The 23953-nt window shown below is 35.8% G+C and overlaps 1 protein-coding gene across 1 annotated transcript in view; it reads left to right on the forward strand.

Annotated features, from left to right (window-relative positions):
• The first annotated feature begins 790 nt into the window (after positions 1–790).
• The window catches only part of oxsr1b (oxidative stress responsive kinase 1b), an 86975-nt gene continuing 63812 nt past the window's right edge, over positions 791–23953 (forward strand). The window contains exons 1-2 of the mRNA XM_056450205.1: positions 791–1027; positions 23098–23210. Coding sequence (XP_056306180.1) covers positions 958–1027; positions 23098–23210 — 183 coding nt within the window. The 5' untranslated portion in view covers positions 791–957. The remainder of the gene's footprint in view (positions 1028–23097; positions 23211–23953) is intronic.

A 23953-nucleotide genomic window follows, 5' to 3' on the forward strand; every position in this document is an offset into this window, starting at 1 on the left:
TAATTTAACTCATTGTTACAATTGTTAACAGTTGTTACAACAAACTACGTAGGTAGTGCACAATTTAAAATTATTTGTTCATAATTTAGAATTATTATTATTATTGTTGTTGAAAGGCATTTAGCTTTAAAATATTACTTGGAATGTTAAATAAATCCTCATTTATCCTCAATAGATATTCTGTCTTTGTATTTTTTATTTTGTTAAGAGTAACCAATAAAATTTTAATAACAAGAAATGATTATACTGTTTTTTTTTCCACGAGATGGCAGTATAATAAATTGTGAAAATGATCCCAATGCTCTTTATCATTATCAGAAAATACAAATTAAAAAGTAACACCCATTTTTATTCGTTTTTTCAATAATTGCTCCTGAGCAAACATACTGAATACGATTTTGAAGATTATGTTAACCATTTCAGTACAGTGCTGAAGTTTAACTTTAATTTAAATCTCATTTTAAGTCAACATTTGATTTGTATGTTGATATGCTTATTCCCTATACCTGTTTGTGTACACGGCGAAACTTTATCACAAACGTTTACTTATAAACCTCAGCTATATACTAGTTGTAAGTACTAAAGAATAATAATACAAAATAAAAAGCACTAATTGCAATAATATTAACAAGTATCTGTCCCAAATATTGACAAAATGTAAGATTATAACGACAAATATTTCTGAGCAGGCAATTAAAAGACTTCCGACTGATTATTACGCACCCAAAATGGCCGCCCATCGCGTCCATCCGTGTGGAGGAATGTAGTGGGCGGGGTTTTTGGTGCTAGTGGCAAAGTTTGGGAATGATAGAAAGGCTGTAGAAGAGAATCGCGAACGGGATCTGGAATGCCACTGCTTCGGGGAATACAGTAACATTTACACGTTGTTTTCTGTAAGCACCAAACTCGAGCGCTCGAATTCAGCGCGTTGTAATTAAAGGTACGCAATCCCGAGACATGTCGGAGGACCTGAGCTCCCAACCCTGGTCCATCAACAAGGATGACTACGAGCTGCAGGAGGTGATCGGTGAGTGTTTCCTACAGCCGGTGAAGACCTGCCACTGGTGCATCTGTAAATGACTTCTTTTTACTGCAGTCTGTTTGGGGGAAATGAGTTGTGAATGTTCTTATTCAAGGTATGTTGACGGTCTTGCAAGTAACGTTTTAGAACTGTGTGTATTTAACCCGGGTTTCGGTTCAATCAAATTAGCATATTTTATAAGCGCACGAGAATGAGTCGTAACGCTCAGAATGCCTGAAACTTTAAGGTTAAGGCTAAACGAGTGTCTGTTAAAAACCCTCCACTTCAGTTGTCAAGCCTGTCACGTATGCCAATTTCATCTCTCTCTCTCTCTCTCTCTCTCTCTCTCTCTCTCTCTCTCTCTCTCTCTCTCTCTCTCTCTCTCTCTCTCTCTCTCTCTCTCTCTCACACACACACTATGAACATATTTAACCATTTCGACACCTTATAGAAATGAAGACCTATAAAGAAGTTTGAAGTTTCAGGTGGGTGAATAGTAAATATACGGTTTGAATGGTAGTATTTTCTGGCAAAATCAACTATGTCATTCTGTACACGACAACGCCTCTTTTTTTGCTGATAAGCCCAAACACGTGCAACGCTTCTTCAGTAAAGACACCCTTTTCATTTGTTTATTAGTTCCTTTAATATTTTGCAATATGTGATCTATCTATCTATCTATCTATCTATCTATCTATCTATCCACACACACACACACACACATATTGGTTGACAACATTGTGCAATGTATTTTGCATTTTGAGGCTGGTTAAAAAACTGCTTACTGACTAATGCTGAGCGATAGTTTACACTTGACTGTTGAAACATTTCTAAGAGGGATGATAGTCTGCTTAATTTAGACTCGAGTCATATGTCAGACGGTTGAGAACCCAATTTTCTTTTAATTCTGGAGTTCAAAAAAGTTTTTAGCTGGAATAACCCTTATGAATCTTTGTAAAATTAAATTCACGTAAGGTTCATAATTCAACACAAGTAAATTTGCTTTGAGCTTTTTGTATTATTTTAAGGTCAATATTATTTGCCCCCCTTAAGTAGTATATTTTGATTGGCTAAAGAACAAACCACTGTTGTCCAATAACTTGTGTAGTTATTCTAACTTCCCTACTTAATATTATTTATCTAGTTAAGCCATTAAATGGTGCTTGTAATTGTGAATACCAGTATCTTGCAAAATATGAAGTAAAATATTATCTACTGTTATCATGCGAAAGACAGAGGATCTATCTATCTGTCTGTCTGTCTGTCTGTTATATATATATATATATATATATATATATATATATATATATATATATATATATATATATATATATATATATATATTAGTTATTTACTGTACAATATGTCTGGGTGTAGTGATTTTATTATTGTAGTTTTTATTATTATATGTAATTCTATTTAAATATTTAAAAAAGGTAAATAATTTATATAAGGGCAAAAATAATTGTTTCAGTCCTCAAAACAGGATTTAAACACCCACAAAATGAAAATAGACATTCAGTTTAAAGAGATTTTTTAATACTATTAATTGCTGATTTAAATTGCCCTTGAGAACAATATTGTGCATATTAGTTTTCATAACATATTGCATTTATCACCACTGGCACATGTTTATTATGTACCAAAATAAGCTAAACTTGAATACAACATTATTTCTCCATATTTTGACATGTTTATTTTTGTATGTTTTCAAACAATTACATTTGATTCACCAAAGTCACACAAGTGACAATTTCACATCGGTCACATCCATAACGGAGAGATGGCCCATGCATAACAGCACTTTTTCCTCATAAATGCAAAAATGTCAGAAAAATTAATATTATATACATACATACTTAAAATGCCACCAAATATGTGTATGTGTTATTGTATCATATTATTATTTATTTTTATTCAATCTCTACAAACCCAGTTTAAATGTTTGGTCTGAGGAAACAAAGGTTAAAAGATGAATGCCTCAAACAAGATATTTAACACTAGTTTTCTCCAGAGGGACTTTTTCTGTAATAATAAACACCACATATGTGGCTTAGCAGTTTCCACCTCCCCCTTTTCATGCGGCTATAAAGACACTGTTATATGCTGTAATTCTTTTTGATGATCCATGACTCTGACCCGCCAGTGAGTTTTACAACCAGTCACAGTAACTGCACTACAGACCGTCTCCAAATCTGCTTTCTAGGCATGATCTGCTCCGATATGCAACTCTTTTCCTTCTCTGAGCGCTTTATTCTGTGGATTGTTTTGGTTACTGGTTGATTTAATCTGGTTACATTGCAGGGTTTTAGCTTGAGATTAGCTGTGTGTGCAGTCACACGAGCGCTGCAAGAGTCATCTGATACCTGACATATTTCTTTCCAGGGCCTCCCATTGGACCCCAAAGGGAGGCTTTCTACACAGCTTTTAACATGCTCCATGTTTTGACAAGGTTTTACTAGTTTTCAAAGCTGTAAAGCTCTTGCCGGGGTTGCTCATAATGCAGGTTCAACGTTTACTGCTTTTTTTTAGTGTTAAATTAGGGTGTTAAATAGTCTTCATCCGCTATAGAAGTTTTATGTGTTCAAAAAAATAGTGGAATGCAATGATAAGAATTCATTGCTGTGCAGCAACAATTTAGTAACATATTAATCTTGGTTAAAATATCCATTTAAACATTTAGTTATACTTAAACTTTTTTATTTAATTTTATACACTTTTTAAACAATTTTGTAAAACAGATTGAATGACACTGAATGGTATTGTACAGAATTAAATGTATCTGCTAAACTCAGTGATGATGAAAAATGATTTCATATATTTATTAAAATATTTAAATAATTTTTAGTGAAATTAAATAATTGAATATCCCATTTACTATTTTTAAATATTTTTATAAGCAAATGTTTTTGATTTAATGATGGCTAAACATTGGGTTGTATAATATGATACAGGGCTGTCACTAATGACTATATTTATATCGATTGATCTACTTTACCGATTATGCGACTAATCTAAACAACCAAAATTCTATTTTTGATACTTAAGCTAATTTTAACTGGCAGCTTAAACATTTAGTAGTGTGTCATAAAAAGTACAAATGTAAACAAGCTCTTGACAAAATGTAAAACTAAAACGATAAACAAAAAAACGTAATGAAAATGTGCGATTTTTAAAAAGGAGGCGTGGCACCAAACCCCGCCCCTTAACCCAACTGTCACATCACGTCAACAAATCATACTAAATTGACCAAATGAGATCGTACCAGTTAGCCACTAAATCAAAAAGTTACCAATTGACGTGATTGCGTTGGATGTACTTGATATTGACTTAAATTTGTCACGATTGGATGAGTTTTATTTTTATTATAATATATATACTGTGCATAATGGCCTAGCTTTTATCTAGTCACTTGTGTGTGTGTGTGAGAGAGAGAGTGAGATAGAGAGACTGGTCAAACCTGTATCTGCTGTTGTCCTTTTTCTTCTACTATGCCTCTTCGTTTGACTCATCAGCTCTAAATGTTCCCCACACCTTGAACATTTCAGCGCACAGAAGATAAATATCTTACTTTTCATGCTTTGCATAGTTGAATTCACAAGACTTCCTTTGATATCTCAGCTTTAGTTCAAATAAGCCAAAGTGTGGACTTGTCTTTTATTAAATCCTCTTTCTTTTTAAAGCTTTTATCATAGTGCACCGATATAAACCTCAAAGTTTCTGGTTTGTTTTAGCAAGCTCTAGTTTCCCCTAAAGATTTGATTATTATCCCCATATTCCTGGAAACACTTTCTCCATTTCCCCCAGTGAGGATTTGTTGTGCCCTCTAGCAGTTCACCTTCAGAATTACTTCTTTGTTGAAACCTGGCATGTGATGTGACTTGCCAAAACAGGAGTTCATGCTAGAGGCGAGTCGATTGTAGAGTTCAGCTTTAAGGTTGAACACCTCAAAGTTTGTCATTTAATTTAGATATTCTTCTAATTTTCTTTTTTTCCGTTCAAAGCTTAACTTCACTGGCTTTGCCTTCCCAAAATGAGTCCTGCTCCTGCTTAAAGGGCTAGTTCCCCCCAAAATTTTAATTTGCAGTACATTTGCTCACCCTTGGGCCGTCCAAGGTATTGAGATTGAAAGTTAAAAACACGCACACACAAAAAAACCTGTTGCTACTGACATTTTAAGCAGTTAAATCTTGTGTTTATTCAGCAATGCCACAGGGATTTCCTGGCTTTCTTTGTGAGGTGTATTTAGAGTTTTTCACAGTCTGGTTTTAGGGGAGATTTATTTCTGATCACACAACTGCGCTTCCCTGGCAAGGCACGCATGACAATCACAGCTTTTCTTAATCGCGCTTGAGATTAATCACCCGGCCCTAATTCACTGTCTCGTCAAAAGGTTCATGACAGTCTGGAGCACATTATGTTGCATAATGACGTATACATGAGCGCAACCTCGCACTTGAGCTGCTATGACAGCTAAAGCTCCATTCACACCATCAGTGACATGCATTGACAAAGTGGCACAAACCCATTAATTTCATTGAACAGCTGGCGACACAAGCGATAGCGAGTGTTGGCAACAGAAGGTAGTTGTGGCAAGTGACCAGGTACACATTGCTGATGTTCAGACTAATTTATACTTTCACCTGGCTCCACAGTGCGAGTCTCTGCTAAGTGCGTGTGCACAGTTTTAAGTATCATACTTGATGTGCTCGCTCTTGTACTATTATTTTCAACTACAGGGGGCGCAAGAAATCAAGTGGGGTTATTGATAATTTTGAAGGACACTTGTGAAAATGTTTGCTTTTAGTACAGTTGGAGAAAAGCAGCCAATAGGTCAAATAAGGTAGTTGTTTTTGTTTTTAAAAGGTGCCATAACATTATGGATGTCAAAATTAATTGTTTCTTTGGTGCACCGCGATGCAGATGGAAACAATTCAACATCGGTTCAGTAATAATCATAACCGGTTAATACGTACTGATGTCATTAATCTCCTATGCGCGATGTCACAGTAGAATACTATGGCGAAGGAGGCAAGGGCGAGTGAATAAAACGCTCCTACTTGTGAGTTTGCTGGAAAGTCTTTCATTGACACTGTAGAAGGCACAGCAGACAAGCCGCTATCTCACTTCTTGGGAGAAATGCAGTAAAACTGCCTCTTTCTCTCTCAATTTGGACATTTGACCCACTGGGGTGTTTGTGAGGTAACTTTTCCTCTCCTCTCGACTGTTAAAGCGATACTTGTGGATCCAGACACGAGCGTGCCTGAGGTGCAAGTTTTCTCCACTGTGTCCATTATAGATTACCTGTTATAACCGCATATTATGCGCATATAGACTGTAACCTTGGCTGTTCTTAATGCGTCGCTCATCGGTGAACAGCGCTTTCATTTCTAAAGTCAATCACAGCCCTTTCTGTTGAGCGGGTGAAGACAGTGACCAATCAAAGGGGTGTAAGACCTGGCTTGACAGCGCTCAAAAAGCAAGCAGGATAATATTTACATTAGTTTATTTGCTATAAATGCTCATGCTGTCTTCTGTGCATGTATTATTTTGTTTGAGACATTCGAAAAGAGTTTCCTTTGAGCAGGTAAAATTAAAGGTACAGTTCATATATTTGCCTGCTTGTATTAAAAGACAAAATTGTATTACAAATAGTATATAAATATTAATATATTTATAGATTTTAATAAAAAAACTCTTGTGTTGTGAAGAAAAAATCTATTAATGTATGTATGGAAAGCATTGGCAATGCACCATGATGCACCAAGATATCAAATTGAACTGAATCGATGGCATGATAATTGGTTTAGGTTCACACCCCTATATCACATGTACAATCCCCACAGCATGGCCAGACTGTGCTCCAAGTCATGCGTCAAAGGATGCAGAGCCTCACACAAAAATATTGTGTGTTCTGTCAGCCGAAATGATGTTGCGTGCACCCAAAGTGAACATCCATCAACACCACAATGATGTCACATTTGCCACACACACCCAAGCGAACTTGTGGACGTGTCAAGTATAAACCAGCCTTTATGCAAATGAAAAGTGAATTCTATAACTGATTACCAATGAGTATGAAGTGGAGAGCACATGATATATCTACTGTAATAGGGTGATGGGGACTCCTGCACCAGTTTGGTAAACCCAGACAAAAAGGAGTTTGTGAAGTAATTAATGCATTGGTTCCTTGTTGACATTATACATAAATACTTTATGTATGAATTTCCCTCAAACATTTGTTTTTAGTGGCAAGAAAACGATTCCTTCTATACATAAGTGAGTCAACATCATTCACAAATGTAAGCAGCCAGTAGTGGTAATGCCCACTAGCAACCAAATCATCAGCTACTGACAGCAAGCAGCGATAAAGTTGCTGGCGATGTGAATGGAGCTCATGGATGTGTGTGAATGATAATGCCACTTTCTTGATTTTAGTAATTGTTTTTAAATCCCAGGATTGATAATTTAGACTTCACCAGTATTTAACAACAGTACTTACCATCCAATAAACTCTTCTTAATTGGTCATTCAGATTCTGACAGTTTTATTACAAAATTTAGCTTGATGTTATGACAGTTTTTATTAATGTGGCATGATGTGCAATACTGTATAAGTTTTTATTTGTTATATTATTATGAAATAAATCAGATTAACCCAATTAAAGTTTTGTTCTCAGTCTAAATTAAAACTTTAATTTGGTTAGCTAATTATACCTAGTTTACGCTACAGGATTTTAAGCCCGATTTGTAAGTTAACAAGCTTGTCAACAGATAGGGCTTGGATCATCGTTTTAGTGTGAACTACTGAACGACGTATCAAAGAGGCTCGTTGATGCATCAACGACACCTCGCAGACCAAAATCTAATATCTAGCATGCTAAATATTCCAGACCAGGCCAATGAGAGAGCAATTTATGCGCTGACTGGCCATTGTGTTCAGGAGCTCAGCAGAAATGTCTTCATCCTGCGTTTACACAGACAAAAAGCATATTAAGCTGAACTTTGCAGATATACAAGCCATCAATTCAGTGAGAGATCAGCTGATTGAGAAAGCTTTCAAACACTCCATTAAGAGATAGAGCTGTAATCGAGCCACTTGGGCCTGATAGGGCCCGAGCCCGACAAGTATTTTGATTGACAGCTTTTTAAAAGCCCAAACCCGTTTACAGCCCGACAATATTCAAATTCAACCAATTAAATTCAAATTAAATCTAAATTATGACGGGTATTTGGCAATAACAAAATTAAGATAAAGGATGTTTCGCCACTTCTCTTCACAATCTGGTATTAAGGTGACGGTGAAGCTGAATAATAAAATAATAATGCCAACATTAGCCTATTATAATTTATAATTTATAATTTATACATTATAATTTTATGGTTTAGTTAATATTTAGTTATTATTTGAAAATCCTTTACTCACTAAGATTAGGCTATGAGTTTTTGTGGAAGAACATTATTGTTAATGGATTTAGCGCAGTCCTGCGCTCACTGATGGTGCGTCCAGCAGCACTGAACACAATTTGTCTGCTGCTGCTACTGGCCAGGATGCATACTGTTCTGGCTTATTTTGCTAATTTTGGGTAGGATTGTTTTTTTCATCTTCCACCAGCCATGAACATCCATTTCATTTTCCATGACAGCGGTTTCAATGTAGTGAGCAACCTCGTCATTTTCCTTGTCAGCTTGCTGTACATTGCTGTTTAGCGATCTACCGTAATATGCAGTGTATGAGGAACTGCCGAAAGAACGGCTAGAATGACCGTTCTTTTTGAACTGGTGGCTGGCCTGGCGAAATACGTTCTTTTTGACTTCTCCGTCATCATTTGTTTCACCTTTTGCAGGGATGGATTTTAATGTTGCAACAAACTAATAGATTACTTTCTCGCACTAATCCAAATGCATCACATGACTGTTCATTTACTGCGCAAGCCCATGTCCGGCCCGACAACGTCTAAAATGATAGAAATTAAACCCGTCGGGTTTGGGCAAAGCTCTATTAAGAGAGTTAAAGCACTGTTTGTCAGTGATGTCATCACACAAGCAGCTAATAGTGTTCTGCTCTTTTTGGTGGCTGAATGGCAAGGCGATCTGTTAATGTCTAAATGTATGTACTGGAAACTATAGGCTTTAGTTAGTTATTTTTCCCCTGAGTGATTGTTGTAGAGGTACCGTTCTTGGTTCTTGAAAGAAAACTAAATTACAACAACGTCTTCGTATAAAGAATGTGTTAATAATATGAATAACTTTTTCCTACTATAAATTTCTACGCCATATTATATTATACTACACTATATAAATACTATAAGCCAACCTTTATAAAGTAAAATGTTTTCATGGATTTTTAAGGTTCTTCATAAGAACCAACTTGCTTGAATCATAAATTGAGAAATTTAGATTTCGAGGACAGACAACATTGACATAAGCATAAAAGGGTTGGTTGCACTTCTGTCGCATCATTGGGCTCGTTTTCTGGTGCAAAGCACTTCTGTGTATCCGAATCCTTATGTAAACTGCCCAGTGGTGTTGAGCCCAGCTGGAAGCTGTAATTGCTGACCAGAGCAGCTTTTATGAAGGCCCTGTATTCTTGTATTCCACGTATTGCTTCCGTTGGTTTAGAGAAATGCACTGTAAGAAAGAATGGCCTTATGTGAAATAAAATAAGCGCTATGTTTTCATCAGCCACCTTGTAATTATCAATGGTGTTCACTAAGCAAAGCATTACCACTGCTTATACTTTAAGTTAGAGATTTGAACACACCCGTAGGTATTAAAGTTCAGTGACTAAATCCTCTTACACCATTGTGCTATAGACATGAGTGATACATCATATAGTTTGCAAGCCAGTAGACCTCTGACTCTATCCATAAAAGGTCAAATCGTGCCACCAGAATTATAGAATCACGAATATTATAGAATCACGGATGGGCGTTTTTTCTTTGAGTGATAGCAATTTACTTAGATGGAAAAGGAAAAAAAAGTATTTCAAGGATTTTGCTTTACTTGTTAAACTTTTGGACTCTATTGGAGACACGGCATCCCCTTGAGAATCTTGCCAAATCTGGCAGTTTTTCTGGATAACACTTGTGTTTGCTCGGAAATGGATTATGTTCATTGAAAGACTTTGTGTGTGTGTACAAAACCTTTTTGTTTGAAACATTTAGCATTAGCTTGTGCAAGGATTAAGTTTCCTGAGATACTTGGTGTTTGTTTGCAAAACTTGGATTTTTCTCTAGTAAACGTGACAGAAAACTTGTTCTTTTGAAAATGTTTGCATTTACACTCTAAACTTTTGTTTGCTTGCAAGAATTTGCACGTTCACTTTCAAGTTCCTCATGAAACTTTACATTTGTTTGCAAAACTTTTTTTATTTGTTAGCAAATGTTTTGCATTCGGACAGGAAACTTTGCACTCGCACATATATTTCACCCCCCTCAGAGACTTTGCATTCACTCATAAAACATTTGCTTTTGTTCACAACGGTATTGCATTCTCTGAGCAACTTTGTGTTTATTTGTAAACACTTTTTTTTGCAATTTTTTGTGTTCGGTCAGAAAATGTGCTTATTTGCCTCAATAGTAAGGATCGAGTTTGCATTTTACTGAGAATCATAGCGTTCACTCACAAAATGTTACAATCCTCCACAATCCATTTTTTCTGTCACAATATCTTTTTCTTGCCTTCATGACAAAGAATAAAAAGTGCCCTAACAACTGCGTTGAAACACACACGTCAGAAAATGTAATATTAATTTTATTTAATATCAATAGAAATTAAATGCTGCTTCTCATTTTTATTATGCAACAATTGGATGGAAAAAAGACAACTGAAAAGGATTTCATCTTTCCACTTTTTTAAATTCATTATACAGTTACACGGACGTGTTTAATTTTGCAGTGTTATGAAATGTGTGTAGTTATCAACCACTTTAGTTGTCAGCATCTGTAGTTTCACCTCCTGTTATGTATATCAGGAATAGTGAGCAGCTTTCATTGAAGTAGAAGGCACATGTTTTTTCCATTAAACCATTACTTTTTTGAATGGACTTCGTCAGCTTTTCCTTTTGTCCTCTCGCCAAGAATGAGCTTGTCTGATTTGCTTCACCTCTTTTACTATTGATTTCAGACAAAGAGTTTTTTTTTAGCTGAATCTGATTGCATTAAACCGTATCACCCTGGAGGATTTCTCAGGTACTTCTGTTACTCCACTCTCCAATGACAAGTGCATATGTGTGATTCTGGAGCTCACTCAGCAGACCCATTGAATTGGTGTCTTCCCAGGAGACTTGGAGTCTTGTTTTTGCACTGATCCTGATGGTTCTTTCCACAAAGCACAGAGTCTCATTAGATAGAGTCAGACCTGTGGAAAAAGATCTGCACAGTTTCTTTTAGGTTCTACAGTCTTGCACTGTTCTTGACTGGAAATGTTTAATTACCAACACAATCTCATGACGGTTGGGTTTAGGGGTGGAGTTAGGTGCCATGCCCCCTTTTTAAAATCGTACAATTTCGTACGACTGAACTCGTACGAATTTGTACAAATTAGCCACTAAACTGACAAAACGTAAAATACTTACGTTTTCTCGTGAAATCAGGCTGTTAATTACTGTTGTTGGAAATATTCGAGAAGTTCATTCATTCATTCATTCATTCATTTTCCTTCAGCTTAGTCTCGAGTTAGAAGAGAACCGTTAACTATTCCAGCATATGTTTAACACAGCGGATGCCCTTCCAGCTGCATTCAGTATTGGGAAACACCCATACATGCTCATACATAACAGCCAATGTAGTTTATTCAATTCACTTATACCACATGTCTTTGGACTGTGGTGAAAACTCACGCAAACACTGGGAGAACATGCTGGGACTGCAGCCCATGACAACAACCTTCTTGCTGTGAGGCATCAGTGCTAACTACTGAGCCACCATGCCGCCCCCTGTTTGAGGAGCTAAGAGTTGGAAATTCTTTGTCAATAATGAGTTAATTGGTGAATTCAAATGTTAATTAATGCTTGTTAGTCTTTTTCAATGGTTCATTAGAAGCATTGACTCAAAATAGACATTTGTTCCTGAATGAGAGTGCATTGTTGGTTCTTTATGTGTACAAGCAGTTAATTTGGGTCATTCATTTGTGAGTCAGACTGGATTTTGTTTTTATGCACCATTTCTTCATGATTTGAAAATTACTGATTGAATTTAGTTAAATTAACCAATTCATGTAATTTGAACATGAGTCAGACTCCGCTGGTTGTTGGCAGGCTTTTGGTTCAGTATAAAGAACTAGTTCATAAGGCTACTGCATCTTTTGCTGTGTTTATGATTCATGGAAAAGAATCAGGTTACAATTTGTAATTTGGTATATTGTTCTGCTTATGTTTTAGATTCACTTAATAGAACCAGTTCAAATGAGTCATCATGAATCAGATTACAAAGGTTGTGATGCGTTTTTAAATCTCCTAAAAAACGTGCATCAGGCTATTCTGGTTTTGTTGTATGTTTTTGATCCACTAAATCGTCCATATTAAATGAGCAGTTTTGTTCCTGAATTAGTTTACACCCATTATGCTTAACAGTATGTTTTCCAATCATTTTAAAGAGTCAGATGAGGGCTCTTTTCTATTGTAAACTGGACCGCACTGTATTATTTAATCTATCAAAAAGAACTGTTTTGTGTGTTATTTATTCATAAATCGAACAATACTGGTCACACTCTAGTCGAGCATGTTATGATCTTCCTGTTATTATAAGAAATCGCAAGGTTTTGCAAAAGTCACGCTCCATCATGCTGCCAGAAGTTAATAATGTCATCTTTTTTTTTTTCTTCAGCAGTCCAGTTATACTTTCTGAAATCCAATTCACCCTCAAAGCGAATCTTACGCATTCCAGAGCTTTTCTCTAGTATGAAGTGCCCTAAGTGTGACATCTCTCAATGCGGCCCACAATAGTGTGAGGGATTCAAACCCAGGAAATGTAATAAAGGGCTCCTGATGTGAGAGAACAGACAGGCTCAGGGTACCACTAACAGAAACCCAAGAATGAAGGGACCCATTCACACTGCTCCAAGGGACCTCAGAGACCTTTTTCACATAATGGTCTATTGGTTTGTTCACTGTAATTCCACATTTAGATTTTTGATTCATGTAAAAGGTAAAGACTTTATTGTTTATCTATAATTGTCTCCTGCAACTTCTTACCATCTTTATCCCCCAGTGCTCGGTCCTTGTAGCTCTTCTGTTATATATGGACACAACTGCAGACCTGCAAGTGTCTCATTCAGTCACACCACTATGACAACAACAATTTTGTTATGTGAGCAAATCATGCAAAGAAATGCAATGGTGAAGTTAATGGTGGAAACATAGGATGACAAGAATAAGTACTTCAGATCCATCTTTACATAACTAATCTATAAGACCATTGTGGACTCGTTTCAATCGTAACCAACTGATGCAGTAGCTTGACCAACTGATGAAACACCTGAAGATTATCAGTGCTACCCTTTAGAATGCCAGTAATGACTTTATAAAGGCATCAATGCAGATAAGCAAGGTTAAAACTAATATTAGTATGTTTTTTTCAAAATGTACCATCCAAAAAACAAGTACTGTACTTTCCAATAGACTAGTGTTGTCAAAATATTGATATATTGGTACTGAAATGTTTAAACAATACAGTCTTGCTTTGATTGGTATCGATACTGGCTTTTAATACTGACGTGTTGTCTCTTTTTGCTAAATCTCTAAAGGTAATAAAGGTAACCTCCATTAGCAATAATATTAAGATGACTTAATCTTTTGTTTCTAACCTAAAATGAGATGAGTTTGCACTAACTTTGTTTTTGCTAGTAATCCATTTTCTTTTTGACATAAGGACTGCATATGGTTTAGTTTATTTTGTTATATTTTATATTATTTTTCTTAATTTGTATACTCTTAACGTTGTTCAATTTAATCCTTGTTGTATTGAAAACGGTACCGAATATCGATATTTTTCAAGGTATTGTATCGAAGTTTTTAATACCATAGGCCATTATTTATAGTGATGGGTCTATTGGGTTGCCCACTACAGCTCTGTGAAGTTCCACACTTTGGCATTTTATGACAGGCCGATTTTAATTTGGAAATTTTTAGATAGGTTTAATACTTGTTTGTTTAAACGTGTAGGTCATTTATTTGGTCATTTTGGTGTATGCTGGTTAGGCACCTGGCGATATTGCAAAACATTTATCACAATATCATGTTTCATATCATTCGGTATTGATAATTATTGAATATATTTTCCCATTTAGCCATATTAGAATTTTTTTTTAACTAATTTATGTAGTTTTTTTTTTACCAATTTACCATCATTACTAAGTCAAATAGTTTCAATATTCAAAACAAAAGAATTAAACAAAATATCTCGTCTCTTAAAATAAAATAAACATCCTAAACTTGATAAATAAAATGTTACAAAGTGAGTGCAATAGTAGGTAGATCAACTCCAAGTCCTAATGCTGGTGTATTGCATTAAATATTGCTTGAGATGCAAATTCCACAGTTTCATTTATGACTGGCGTTTATGATGTAAACACATACTTGTCTTGTTCCTCCATGCCAGTATCACCATGTTCCACTTCTCAGTGGACACCCCCTTTTCCAATTACCATCGATGTTCACCAAGACCCTCTTATCACTTCTGTTAGGACAGTGGTATTGCTGACTTGCTAGTGCCTCATCCATGATCTTTCCTGTACATCAACAATGTCTTTTTATGATCCAAACACTTGGATAACAGCAGCTACAAAATCATCAATGGACGACATGGTTGGATAACCATGCTATGCGAACATCAAAAAGACTGGATACCTGGAATGTGGCCCCCAAAACAGCAGTGACCATTGATGATGGCACCCTCTCTGATGCCAAAGTATGCGCTGCACTGGCATGGATGAAGTAGTCTATTTTATCATCACCCCAAAGTAGGCAAATTCCACACATTGTCCAGTGGTATGAACATGTTGTATGAAGTGCCATATGACAAGATTTGAATGGTCTGAAGCGCATGGTGCAGGTGCACTTAAAGCATGTTCGAATCCACTTTTGCTAGTTTAATGATGTAGAAAGCTTTAGGCTTATTCACATTAGAATGGGTTTATTTGGTCAGTGGCAGAATCTATTTTTGTTGCTCCAAAATAGCAATGCACCAACAATGTGCTTTAACACACCTTGTTTTCTGACTAGCATGCACTTGGCTGTACAAAAAAGGGCACAAACATTTTCTATGTAAACAGTGTTGCACAGGACCCACGATATTACAGTTTTGCAGTTTTAAATTAGTTACTATTTCAGTACAATTTTTACATTTACTGTAAATTTCAGTTTAGATTTAGATAGTTTCATAATTTTTTTGTTTGTTTTAATTAAGGTTTGAATTTGTGAACACTTTTTAGTTTTGTTTCTGTTTTAATTTCACATTTAGCATAATTAATTCTAGTTTAACAGAGTTAACAAAATCCAGTGTCAACCAGAGCAAAGTGTAATGTTTGCACAGCTTAAATGAACTCTTGTGCAAACCTCTTAGTAAGAAAATTAAAATAATTGTTTGAACAAGCCCTGATCCGAAAACCATACAAATACAGCTTCAGTGAATAAACTGATTTCAAATGAATTTATGTATTATATATTCATATATATGATGTTAGACATGTCTAGTTTACCTTTTTTGGCAATTAAAGAAAAGTTGGAATGCGTTTTAACAATTACGTTGTCTGATGTGTTTGGCTGTAAAAGCAACATCTGTTAAAGGTATGTCTATTAATGTCAGATTTTCTGCCACAGAATGAGTGCGTATTATTAAAATGCAGATTTTTTTTTTGCTAATTATTATTCATTCATTTTCTTTTTGGCTTAGTCCCTTTAATAGTCACAGTAATTATGTCACAGCCGCAACCCATCACTGGGAAACACCATACACTCTTGCATTCACACACATACACTATGGCCAGTTTAGCTTATTCAATTCACCTTTAGCACATGTGTTTGGACTGTGGGGGAACAGTCGGTGCTCGAACCAGCATCCATCTTGCTGTGAAGCGGTCATGCTACACACTGTGCCACCATGGCACCCTAATTATTATTATAATTATTATTTCAGTGGCTCTTGATAGCTTCATTTAGTTTTAGTCTTAAATTGTGTGTGTTTTTACGTGAATGAAATAGAATTTGTCCAATAGTTTTAGCCTTAGATTTAGTCTTTATTTACTTAAATAACCTTCCACAGGACATAAGAATAATAACTTATATGAAACTAGCAAAAAAAAAACATTGTGATGATGGGTGTAAACTTAAGTGTCTGTGGCCAGAATAGCAACAAGTCCAAAGAAATGAATATGTAACCCAACAAACTGGAGGAGGCATGAAGACAATTCAGCCTTAAAGAAATAACATATGTTTATTCTAAATTTTCCTTCCCAAATCAATTGTTCTTATTCACGTTTATGCTGACAATATACAGGGCAATTGTTTAAGCAATGTTTCCGGGCAACTTTGGGAAATTATGCCAAAAATGGTCAACCAGGTGAGACAAAGGGTAACCTATTAGGGCGATGGGTTACAGCTACAATATTGTTGCCCATTCTTAATAGGAAAGAAGCCAAACAACAAAATTGCCTGGCAACATTGCTCAAAGTTACCCTGTGTATCGTCAGCATTAGACCCTTATTTACAGATGCTGCCTGGTCTTTTCTATCACGTTCACCACAAAAAAGTATAATTTCACTTTTTGTCCTATTGATTTTTGACTTGCTAACAATCCCCTCCTTCAAATATCTAAACCAGATCGTGCATGACCAGTGATCTTTTTTGTTCTTGACAAGTAGCTTTGAATTTAAAATAGTAATGCTTGATTCTTGAAAGTAATTAAAGGGTATTAACCTTTATCTCCTTCTAAACTCCCTCATGGAGTTAACATCCTCTCTAATGAGGGATGTCGGGAGACAGAAGGAAGAACTGAATCATTATTCCGTTTTGAATAAATCTTGCATCAGATGCGTTAAGTATTTTTCAGTCTCCAGGCGCGTGTGGTCAGATCACAGTTTGCTCATTTATCTCAGTAAACATTTGGCTAAGGAATAAATCAAAACTCTATTAAAACCAGATGTATATCTGCTTGTTCTCCAGATAATCTGGGGGATTGACTACACTGCATCAGCTGGCTTTTCTTCATTTAATTTTTCTTCTGTTGTAACCTAGTAACGTAATATTGAATCATTCAGAATTCTGAAAGCAGCTATAAATCCTGTTGCTGTGGTGCAGACATACACACAAACGCTCTTCTCTGGCTTTATTTTCCTTTGAATCAATAGACAAACATGTGATCTATGACTGGGGCAAGAACTGGAGAACCTTTACCCGACTACACGGCTTTAACACCCTCTAATTAATATTAACAGGTAATAGTAGCTGAGCAGATGAAAGCATGTATTGATAACAACCAGTGTGAAAGAGTTTATTTTGTTTGTATAATGAAGTATCACAGTTTTATTATATTTGTTATTGGGTTGCTAGGCTGCTTTATTACTTCCTTCTGTGTCAGATATTTAACGTGTTTATTGGAGACAGAGGGAAGTTAGAGACAGTTTGAGAGCTGTAAATCTAGATTAATTTGAACATTTGAAACACAAGCTGTCCAGAAGTTAAGCATCATTAATGATTCGTTTTTGAAGGAAGCCAAAGCTGTGTTCACTTGGTGAAAAGTGCAGTAAAAACCGCAATGTTTTGATGTTTTTGCAGGTTAAATAGTGGTTTTATTTGAATATGTTGTAAAATATAATTTATTACTTCAGAAATAATTTTAATATGCTGAATTATTCTAAGAAACATAATTAGTATTATCATTGTGAAAACACTGTTTGCTGGTTAACCTTTTTTTTTTTATCTTTCAATTAAAAAATGTCTGTGTTGGTCAATTTAATGCACCCTTGGTTAATAAAAGCATTCAGGAGCCACGTAAACTCACTGACAGGTAAAATATACTGCTGACATTTTGTACAGTATTGCCAAAGCAATGTTAGATATTTATAAAGTATGTAATATATCAACATGGCAATATCAAAAAATATACAGCAAATGAGAAACAAATTACATAAAGGAATGAAAACTTACATGGATTAAAAATCTCTAAAATATTATAGCCTTATTTAAACAAGGCTAATGAATTAACCATTTCTAATGGTGTACATACATTTTGCAGCCAGTTTAGAATTTCATCCTCTGAGTAAATAGAAAGGTTTATCTGAGTTGTTTAGATCACATAATTAATTAATTATATAATGTTTCTCTCGGTCTTGCGGCTGTGTATGCGCTGTCAGCTGAAGCCAAGCGAAAGTAAACCAGACTTAAAATAAGAATGATGATGGCCCGAAACGGGATGAAAGCGAAACCAAAAGCTAAATCCCAGACATTCGAGATTTAGAAACCCCGGACAGACGCATTTTTAAGTCCCAAAAAGGCACGTCTCTGTGGGTCTCTGCAGAGCACATGAGATGTCTGTGGGAGTGTTGACCGTTGTTGCGCACACACAATGAGAAGTAGGAAACGTGTAGGGTGAGAGGAGATTTTCCACTAGTTAATCGATTGCGGATGTTTGGCTTTTGGGCAGATACAAAAAAGTGCAAAAGGATGATAAAAATGTAAAAAAATAAATGTCACCAAATATATTTGGGCGGCCGTTAATATACCTGGGCGGCCCGCCAAAGTAAAGTCTATGTGTGGGAAGCACTGTATGTGTAAAAATAAATTAAAGTCAGAATTATTAGCCCCCCTGTTTATTTTTTTCCCCCAACTTCTGTTTAAGGGAGAGCAGATCATTTTTCAACGTATTTTTTAAACAATAGTTTTAATAACTCATTTCTAATAACTAATTAACTTTATCTTTGCCATGATGACAGTACATCATATTTGACTAGATATTTTTCAAGACACTTCTATACAGCTTAAAGTGACATTTAAAGGCTTAACTAGGTTAATTAGTTTAACTAGGCAGGTTAGGGAATTAGGCAAGTTATTGTATAATGATGGTTTGTTCTGTAGACAATCAAAAAAAAAAAATAGCTTAAAGAGGCTCATAATTTTGACCTTAAAATGGCTTTTAAAAAAATAAAAACAGCTTTTATTCTAGTCGAAATAAAACAAATAAGACTTTATCCAGAAGAAAAAATATTATTAGACATACTGTGAAAATGTCCTTGCTCTGTTAAACATCATTTGGGAAATATTTAAAAAAGAAAAAAAATCAAGACACCATTGTGAGCATTTATACTTCTGTGTTGCTTAGCAATAACACTTTTGAAACACTAAAAAGTGGTGTTTGTATGTTCCAGTGTGTCGAGTTTCGTTGACAGTGTTTTGAGTTTTCACTGGAAATACATGCAATTCTGTCATAGTCATTTAGAAACGAAAGAAATGAGAACTGGCAAATGTTAAGAAACTTGAATCATATTATGAACCAAAAACTAAAGTATCCACCTTAGGCTCTTCCACTTGTCTCCAGATTTGTTAAACACTCCTGCCACTGGCCTTGCTTGGACCCAAAAGTCTTGGCCCCACCCATACTTTTTACTACCATTGACATCAGTATTTGATTTGAATGCTTGCAGGTATCGTATTGGTCAAAGTTTTAGTTAATATAACATAACTAAATATTTTTAGAGGGAGATCATGTTTTTTCATAAATTTTAAAATAATATTGCAGTATTGTAATTTTTGAGCTCAATTGGCTAGTAAATCAAGTGACCAGACATTGGAAGATGTGGCAAAATGTAAGGTAAACACCGAGACACTTTTCTCCTCATTGTATAACGTATTGTGACTAAACAAAAGGCTCCAATGTGATTGTGGACACCATCATGCAAAAAATAGTAGTCGTTAAAACATGACTTAGAAAATAAGGTGGCTTTGTTTGAATGTGGAAAAAGGTCTCAAAACTCTCACGATAAGCAAGATCGAATAGAGTCCCGGTGTACTTGAGTCTTTAGGCCCTGATTTTACAAAAACAAGCCTTTCAGTACTGTAGTTTTTAATTGTTGAAAATGAGAAATTTTGAGTCCCCGGTGCCCTGCTGGTGCAAACAGAACGCTAAACAATGAGGACTTTGTTATTTTTAGGCCATATGGAGTTCAAGCAGATGATTAAAGATGATTAAAAAATTCCCTCTGCCTCCTACCAGCACATTAATATGTCATTTATATTCAGCCGGCAGTGGAAACATAGGTGCACGCTGATTTACAAGGATCTCTTGTCTTCTATTATTGAGGATATACGCACCAGGACAACCTTGCGTTCTCCACACAAGCGTCTTCAGGAGCGTCTTGTCTGCTTTTTGTCCTGTGCCAGTCTGTGGTGCTCATTAAAGCACTCTGGAGATTAACCTCCCCTGTAAAGTTGAAAGCCAAGTATAGAGCTCAAATCCTTTGACTTATAGTCTGTTAGGATTTAATAGTCTCCCCGCATAAATGTCCAATGCTGCAGCGACTGAGGAATGTTTGATTTAGCATTGAGCTGTCAGCTCATCTTTAACACTTGGCCTGGGAGTCATTTAAGCTGGAGATAAAGGTTACAGTCTTTTTTAGGTGAGCAATTATTTTTATGTTAATTTATCTAATGTGAAAACCAAACGCACAACCAGTTGTTGTATTTCTACGTTTTGACACTGTAATCATCATTTGTATGAGATCGAAGTATACACACACTCTCTCAACGGTCACTTTAGGAGATACACCTTACTAGTACCAGGTTGGACCCCCTTTTGTCTTCACAACTGCCTTGTTCTTTCCTGGCATAGATTCAACAAGGTACTGGAAATATTCCCCAGAGATTTTGGTCCATATTGACATGATAGCGTCACGCAGTTTTGTTGGCTGTACATCCATGATGCGAATCTCCCATTCCACCACATCTCAAAGGTGCTCTATTGGATTAAGGTCTGATGACTGTGGAGGCCATTTGAGGACAGTGAACTCATTGTCATGTTCAAGAAACCAGTTCCTGTTCTTAGCTGAAAGGAGTGGCACCCTCTGTGGTCTTCTGCTGCTGTAGCCCATCCGCTTCAAAGTTGGAGGTGTTGTGCATTCAGAGAGGCTCTTCTGCATACCTCGGTTGTAACGAGTGTTTATGTGAGTTACTGTTGCCTTTCTATCATCTTGAACCAGTCTGGCCATTCTCCTCTGACCTCTGACATCAACAAGGCATTTGTGCAAACAGAATTGCCGCTCACTGGAGATATTCTCTTTTTTTCGGACCAGTCTCTGTAAACTCTAGAAATGGGTGTGCGTGAAATCCCAGTAGATCAGCAGTTTCTGAAATACTCAGACCAGCCTGTCTGGCACCAGCAACCATGCCACATTCAAAGTCACTTAAATCACCTTTCTTCCCCATTCTGATGCTCAGTTTGAACAGCAGCAGATCGTCTTGACCATGTCTACATGCTTTGAGTTGCTGCCATGTGATTGGCTGATTAAAAATTGGCGTTAACGAGCAGTAGGACAGGTGTACCTAATAAAGTGGACAATGTGTGTGTGTATGTGTATGCATGTATGTATGTGCGTGTATGTATATGTATATGTAATTCAAGATTTTGAATTAATTTGAATAATTTAATTTGAATAAAATAATAATTCATAATGTTGAATTATTTGAATTATACCTGTTATTGTTTGGAATGTATGAATATTTTTTAGTGAGTCATTTATATTAAAGCAGTATTCTTTAATATAGTATTCAATTTATAAAATCAATAATGAAATGTATAGATGAGCAATATCACACAAGTAGCAGTTCAATATGGCTGTATATCGGACTGCTATGTGGCTGGATTTTGCGTTTATACAACAGTTTGATGGCATAATTGTCTATATTAAAAGAAAATCAAACACTGGGAGTCTAGAAATCCTTTTAAATGAGGAACTACTTTCTTCCGCCAATTATTCACATCTGCAGCTGACGTCAGAACAGCAGAAACGGTTGCCAACGTCACTTTAGTGTCTAAAGTGATGACAAAACAGGTGATTTCGCTGACATTTTAAGAGCGTAAGGCTGAACAGAATGAAATGCCATCAGTCTACAGAGATTTCCCAGTATTTCTCTGTGGCAATCAGGATATCACAATTATCCCCAAAAAAAAGCCAAAGCAGCGCAGACACTACCAGATCACTGCTGTGTTTGTGATAAGGAAAAACGCTAAACACATGCGGGCATTTCTTCTTTCTGTTTACTGAACTAGTGTGCAGTAAAGAAAACAGGAGACTCGTAAGAAACCAACAGATGGCAACCAAAAAAAGGTTTTAAAAAAAAAGTGGCCAACACAAAATACACACATTCCTGATGTCGGAGTCCCATCTCACACTGAATACACTAATATTATATGGTATAAATGCAGCACTGCAACATACAAAAGAGAGAGATCAGCTTAGAGTGTTACCAGTTTAATAATGATTTGATTTGATTAAGGGCTTATTATGCAGTCTCTGTTGCCATCTTGTGCCTGGATAACATCAACCATCTTTGGTCTGCTCTATGACAGGCTAATGGCCACAGACGCGCTGTATCTCCGAATGATAAATATTTATAATAGGGGCTATCCTTATAAACAAACAGCATAGATGCAGTCTAAACAACCAAATTCTCACCTAAAAAGCTTAAAAAGTACATTAAATTGTCCAACAGCATCATCATTTGTCAAACTGTGGAGTGTTCTCTGCTTCTCACGGATCGATACACAAGGGAGAATATCGCACGGCTACCAGCCAATCAGATTCAAGAACCAGACAGAACACTTGTATTAATAATAATAATAATAATGGTCATTGTTTTATTATTATTCATAGTAAATGTTATTCATATTTCAATTTTGTTTTTATTTAATTTAACAATTACTGTTCTTGCCCAGTAAGAATCATTCTTCATACATACAATGAAATACATATTTTGCATTTTGCAGTAATTAAAATACTTTATTATAATTATTATAATTTTTTACCCTTAATTTGACCAAAATGACAACATGCCCCCTTGTTAACACAAGTTATGTGTTGTTTCAGGCAGTGGAGCTACGGCTGTGGTTCAGGCTGCTTACTGTGTGCCCAGGAAGGAGAAAGTGGCCATCAAACGCATCAATCTGGAGAAATGCCAGACCAGCATGGATGAGCTCCTGGTACAGAACCTCTTATCACTTCATTAACCTGCATATATGCTTGGGTTCATTGCACTGGAAATGTCAGCTCATGCATGGACAAACAGTAAAATGGGTTGTCAATTCTATTTCATGCTCATATTTTGTATTGGAACTGTATATGAAAACAGCTAGTACTCCACATATGGAAATATCTCTTTTGGCTTGATCTCAACTCTGCAACATTTAAAGTCTACACATATAATATGAGAAATGCCACTCTATAAGTCATGGCTCATAAATGCCAACACCTCCATTAAACCGACGGTGAATAATGTCCTTATAGGCTGAGTCTAATGCACGGAAACAAACTCTCCAACGATTGTGTTTTTTAGCAGGACAGTTACAATGATTTCTAGGGATGTCCCAGTCAGGTATTTGGGTCCTTTAAACGGATGGTTCACTCAAGGGAACTGGTCTACACTGCAAAAGAATACCCGTAAATTAGCAGTTTTCTGTATTTTGTGATTCATGATTTAATAAAAAATTTTTTCCATTTATTTATACTTTTAAATTGCATTATGGGACCTTGATCTTTTTTCCAACCACTTTTAATCATTTAAAGCTTTTAAAAAAATCACTTTTATTAATATTGAATAGTTTAAGTGATATCTTGTCTGGCATGGTGTTGTATATTATTAGTGTTTTACCTTGATCTCAAACATCAAGTCAATAATTTAACAAAGTAACTTCTATATCTCATTATATAAATATTATTGTCAAGT

Source organism: Danio aesculapii, chromosome 24 (assembly GCF_903798145.1).
Source record: "Danio aesculapii chromosome 24, fDanAes4.1, whole genome shotgun sequence".
Taxonomy (NCBI): domain Eukaryota; kingdom Metazoa; phylum Chordata; class Actinopteri; order Cypriniformes; family Danionidae; genus Danio; species Danio aesculapii.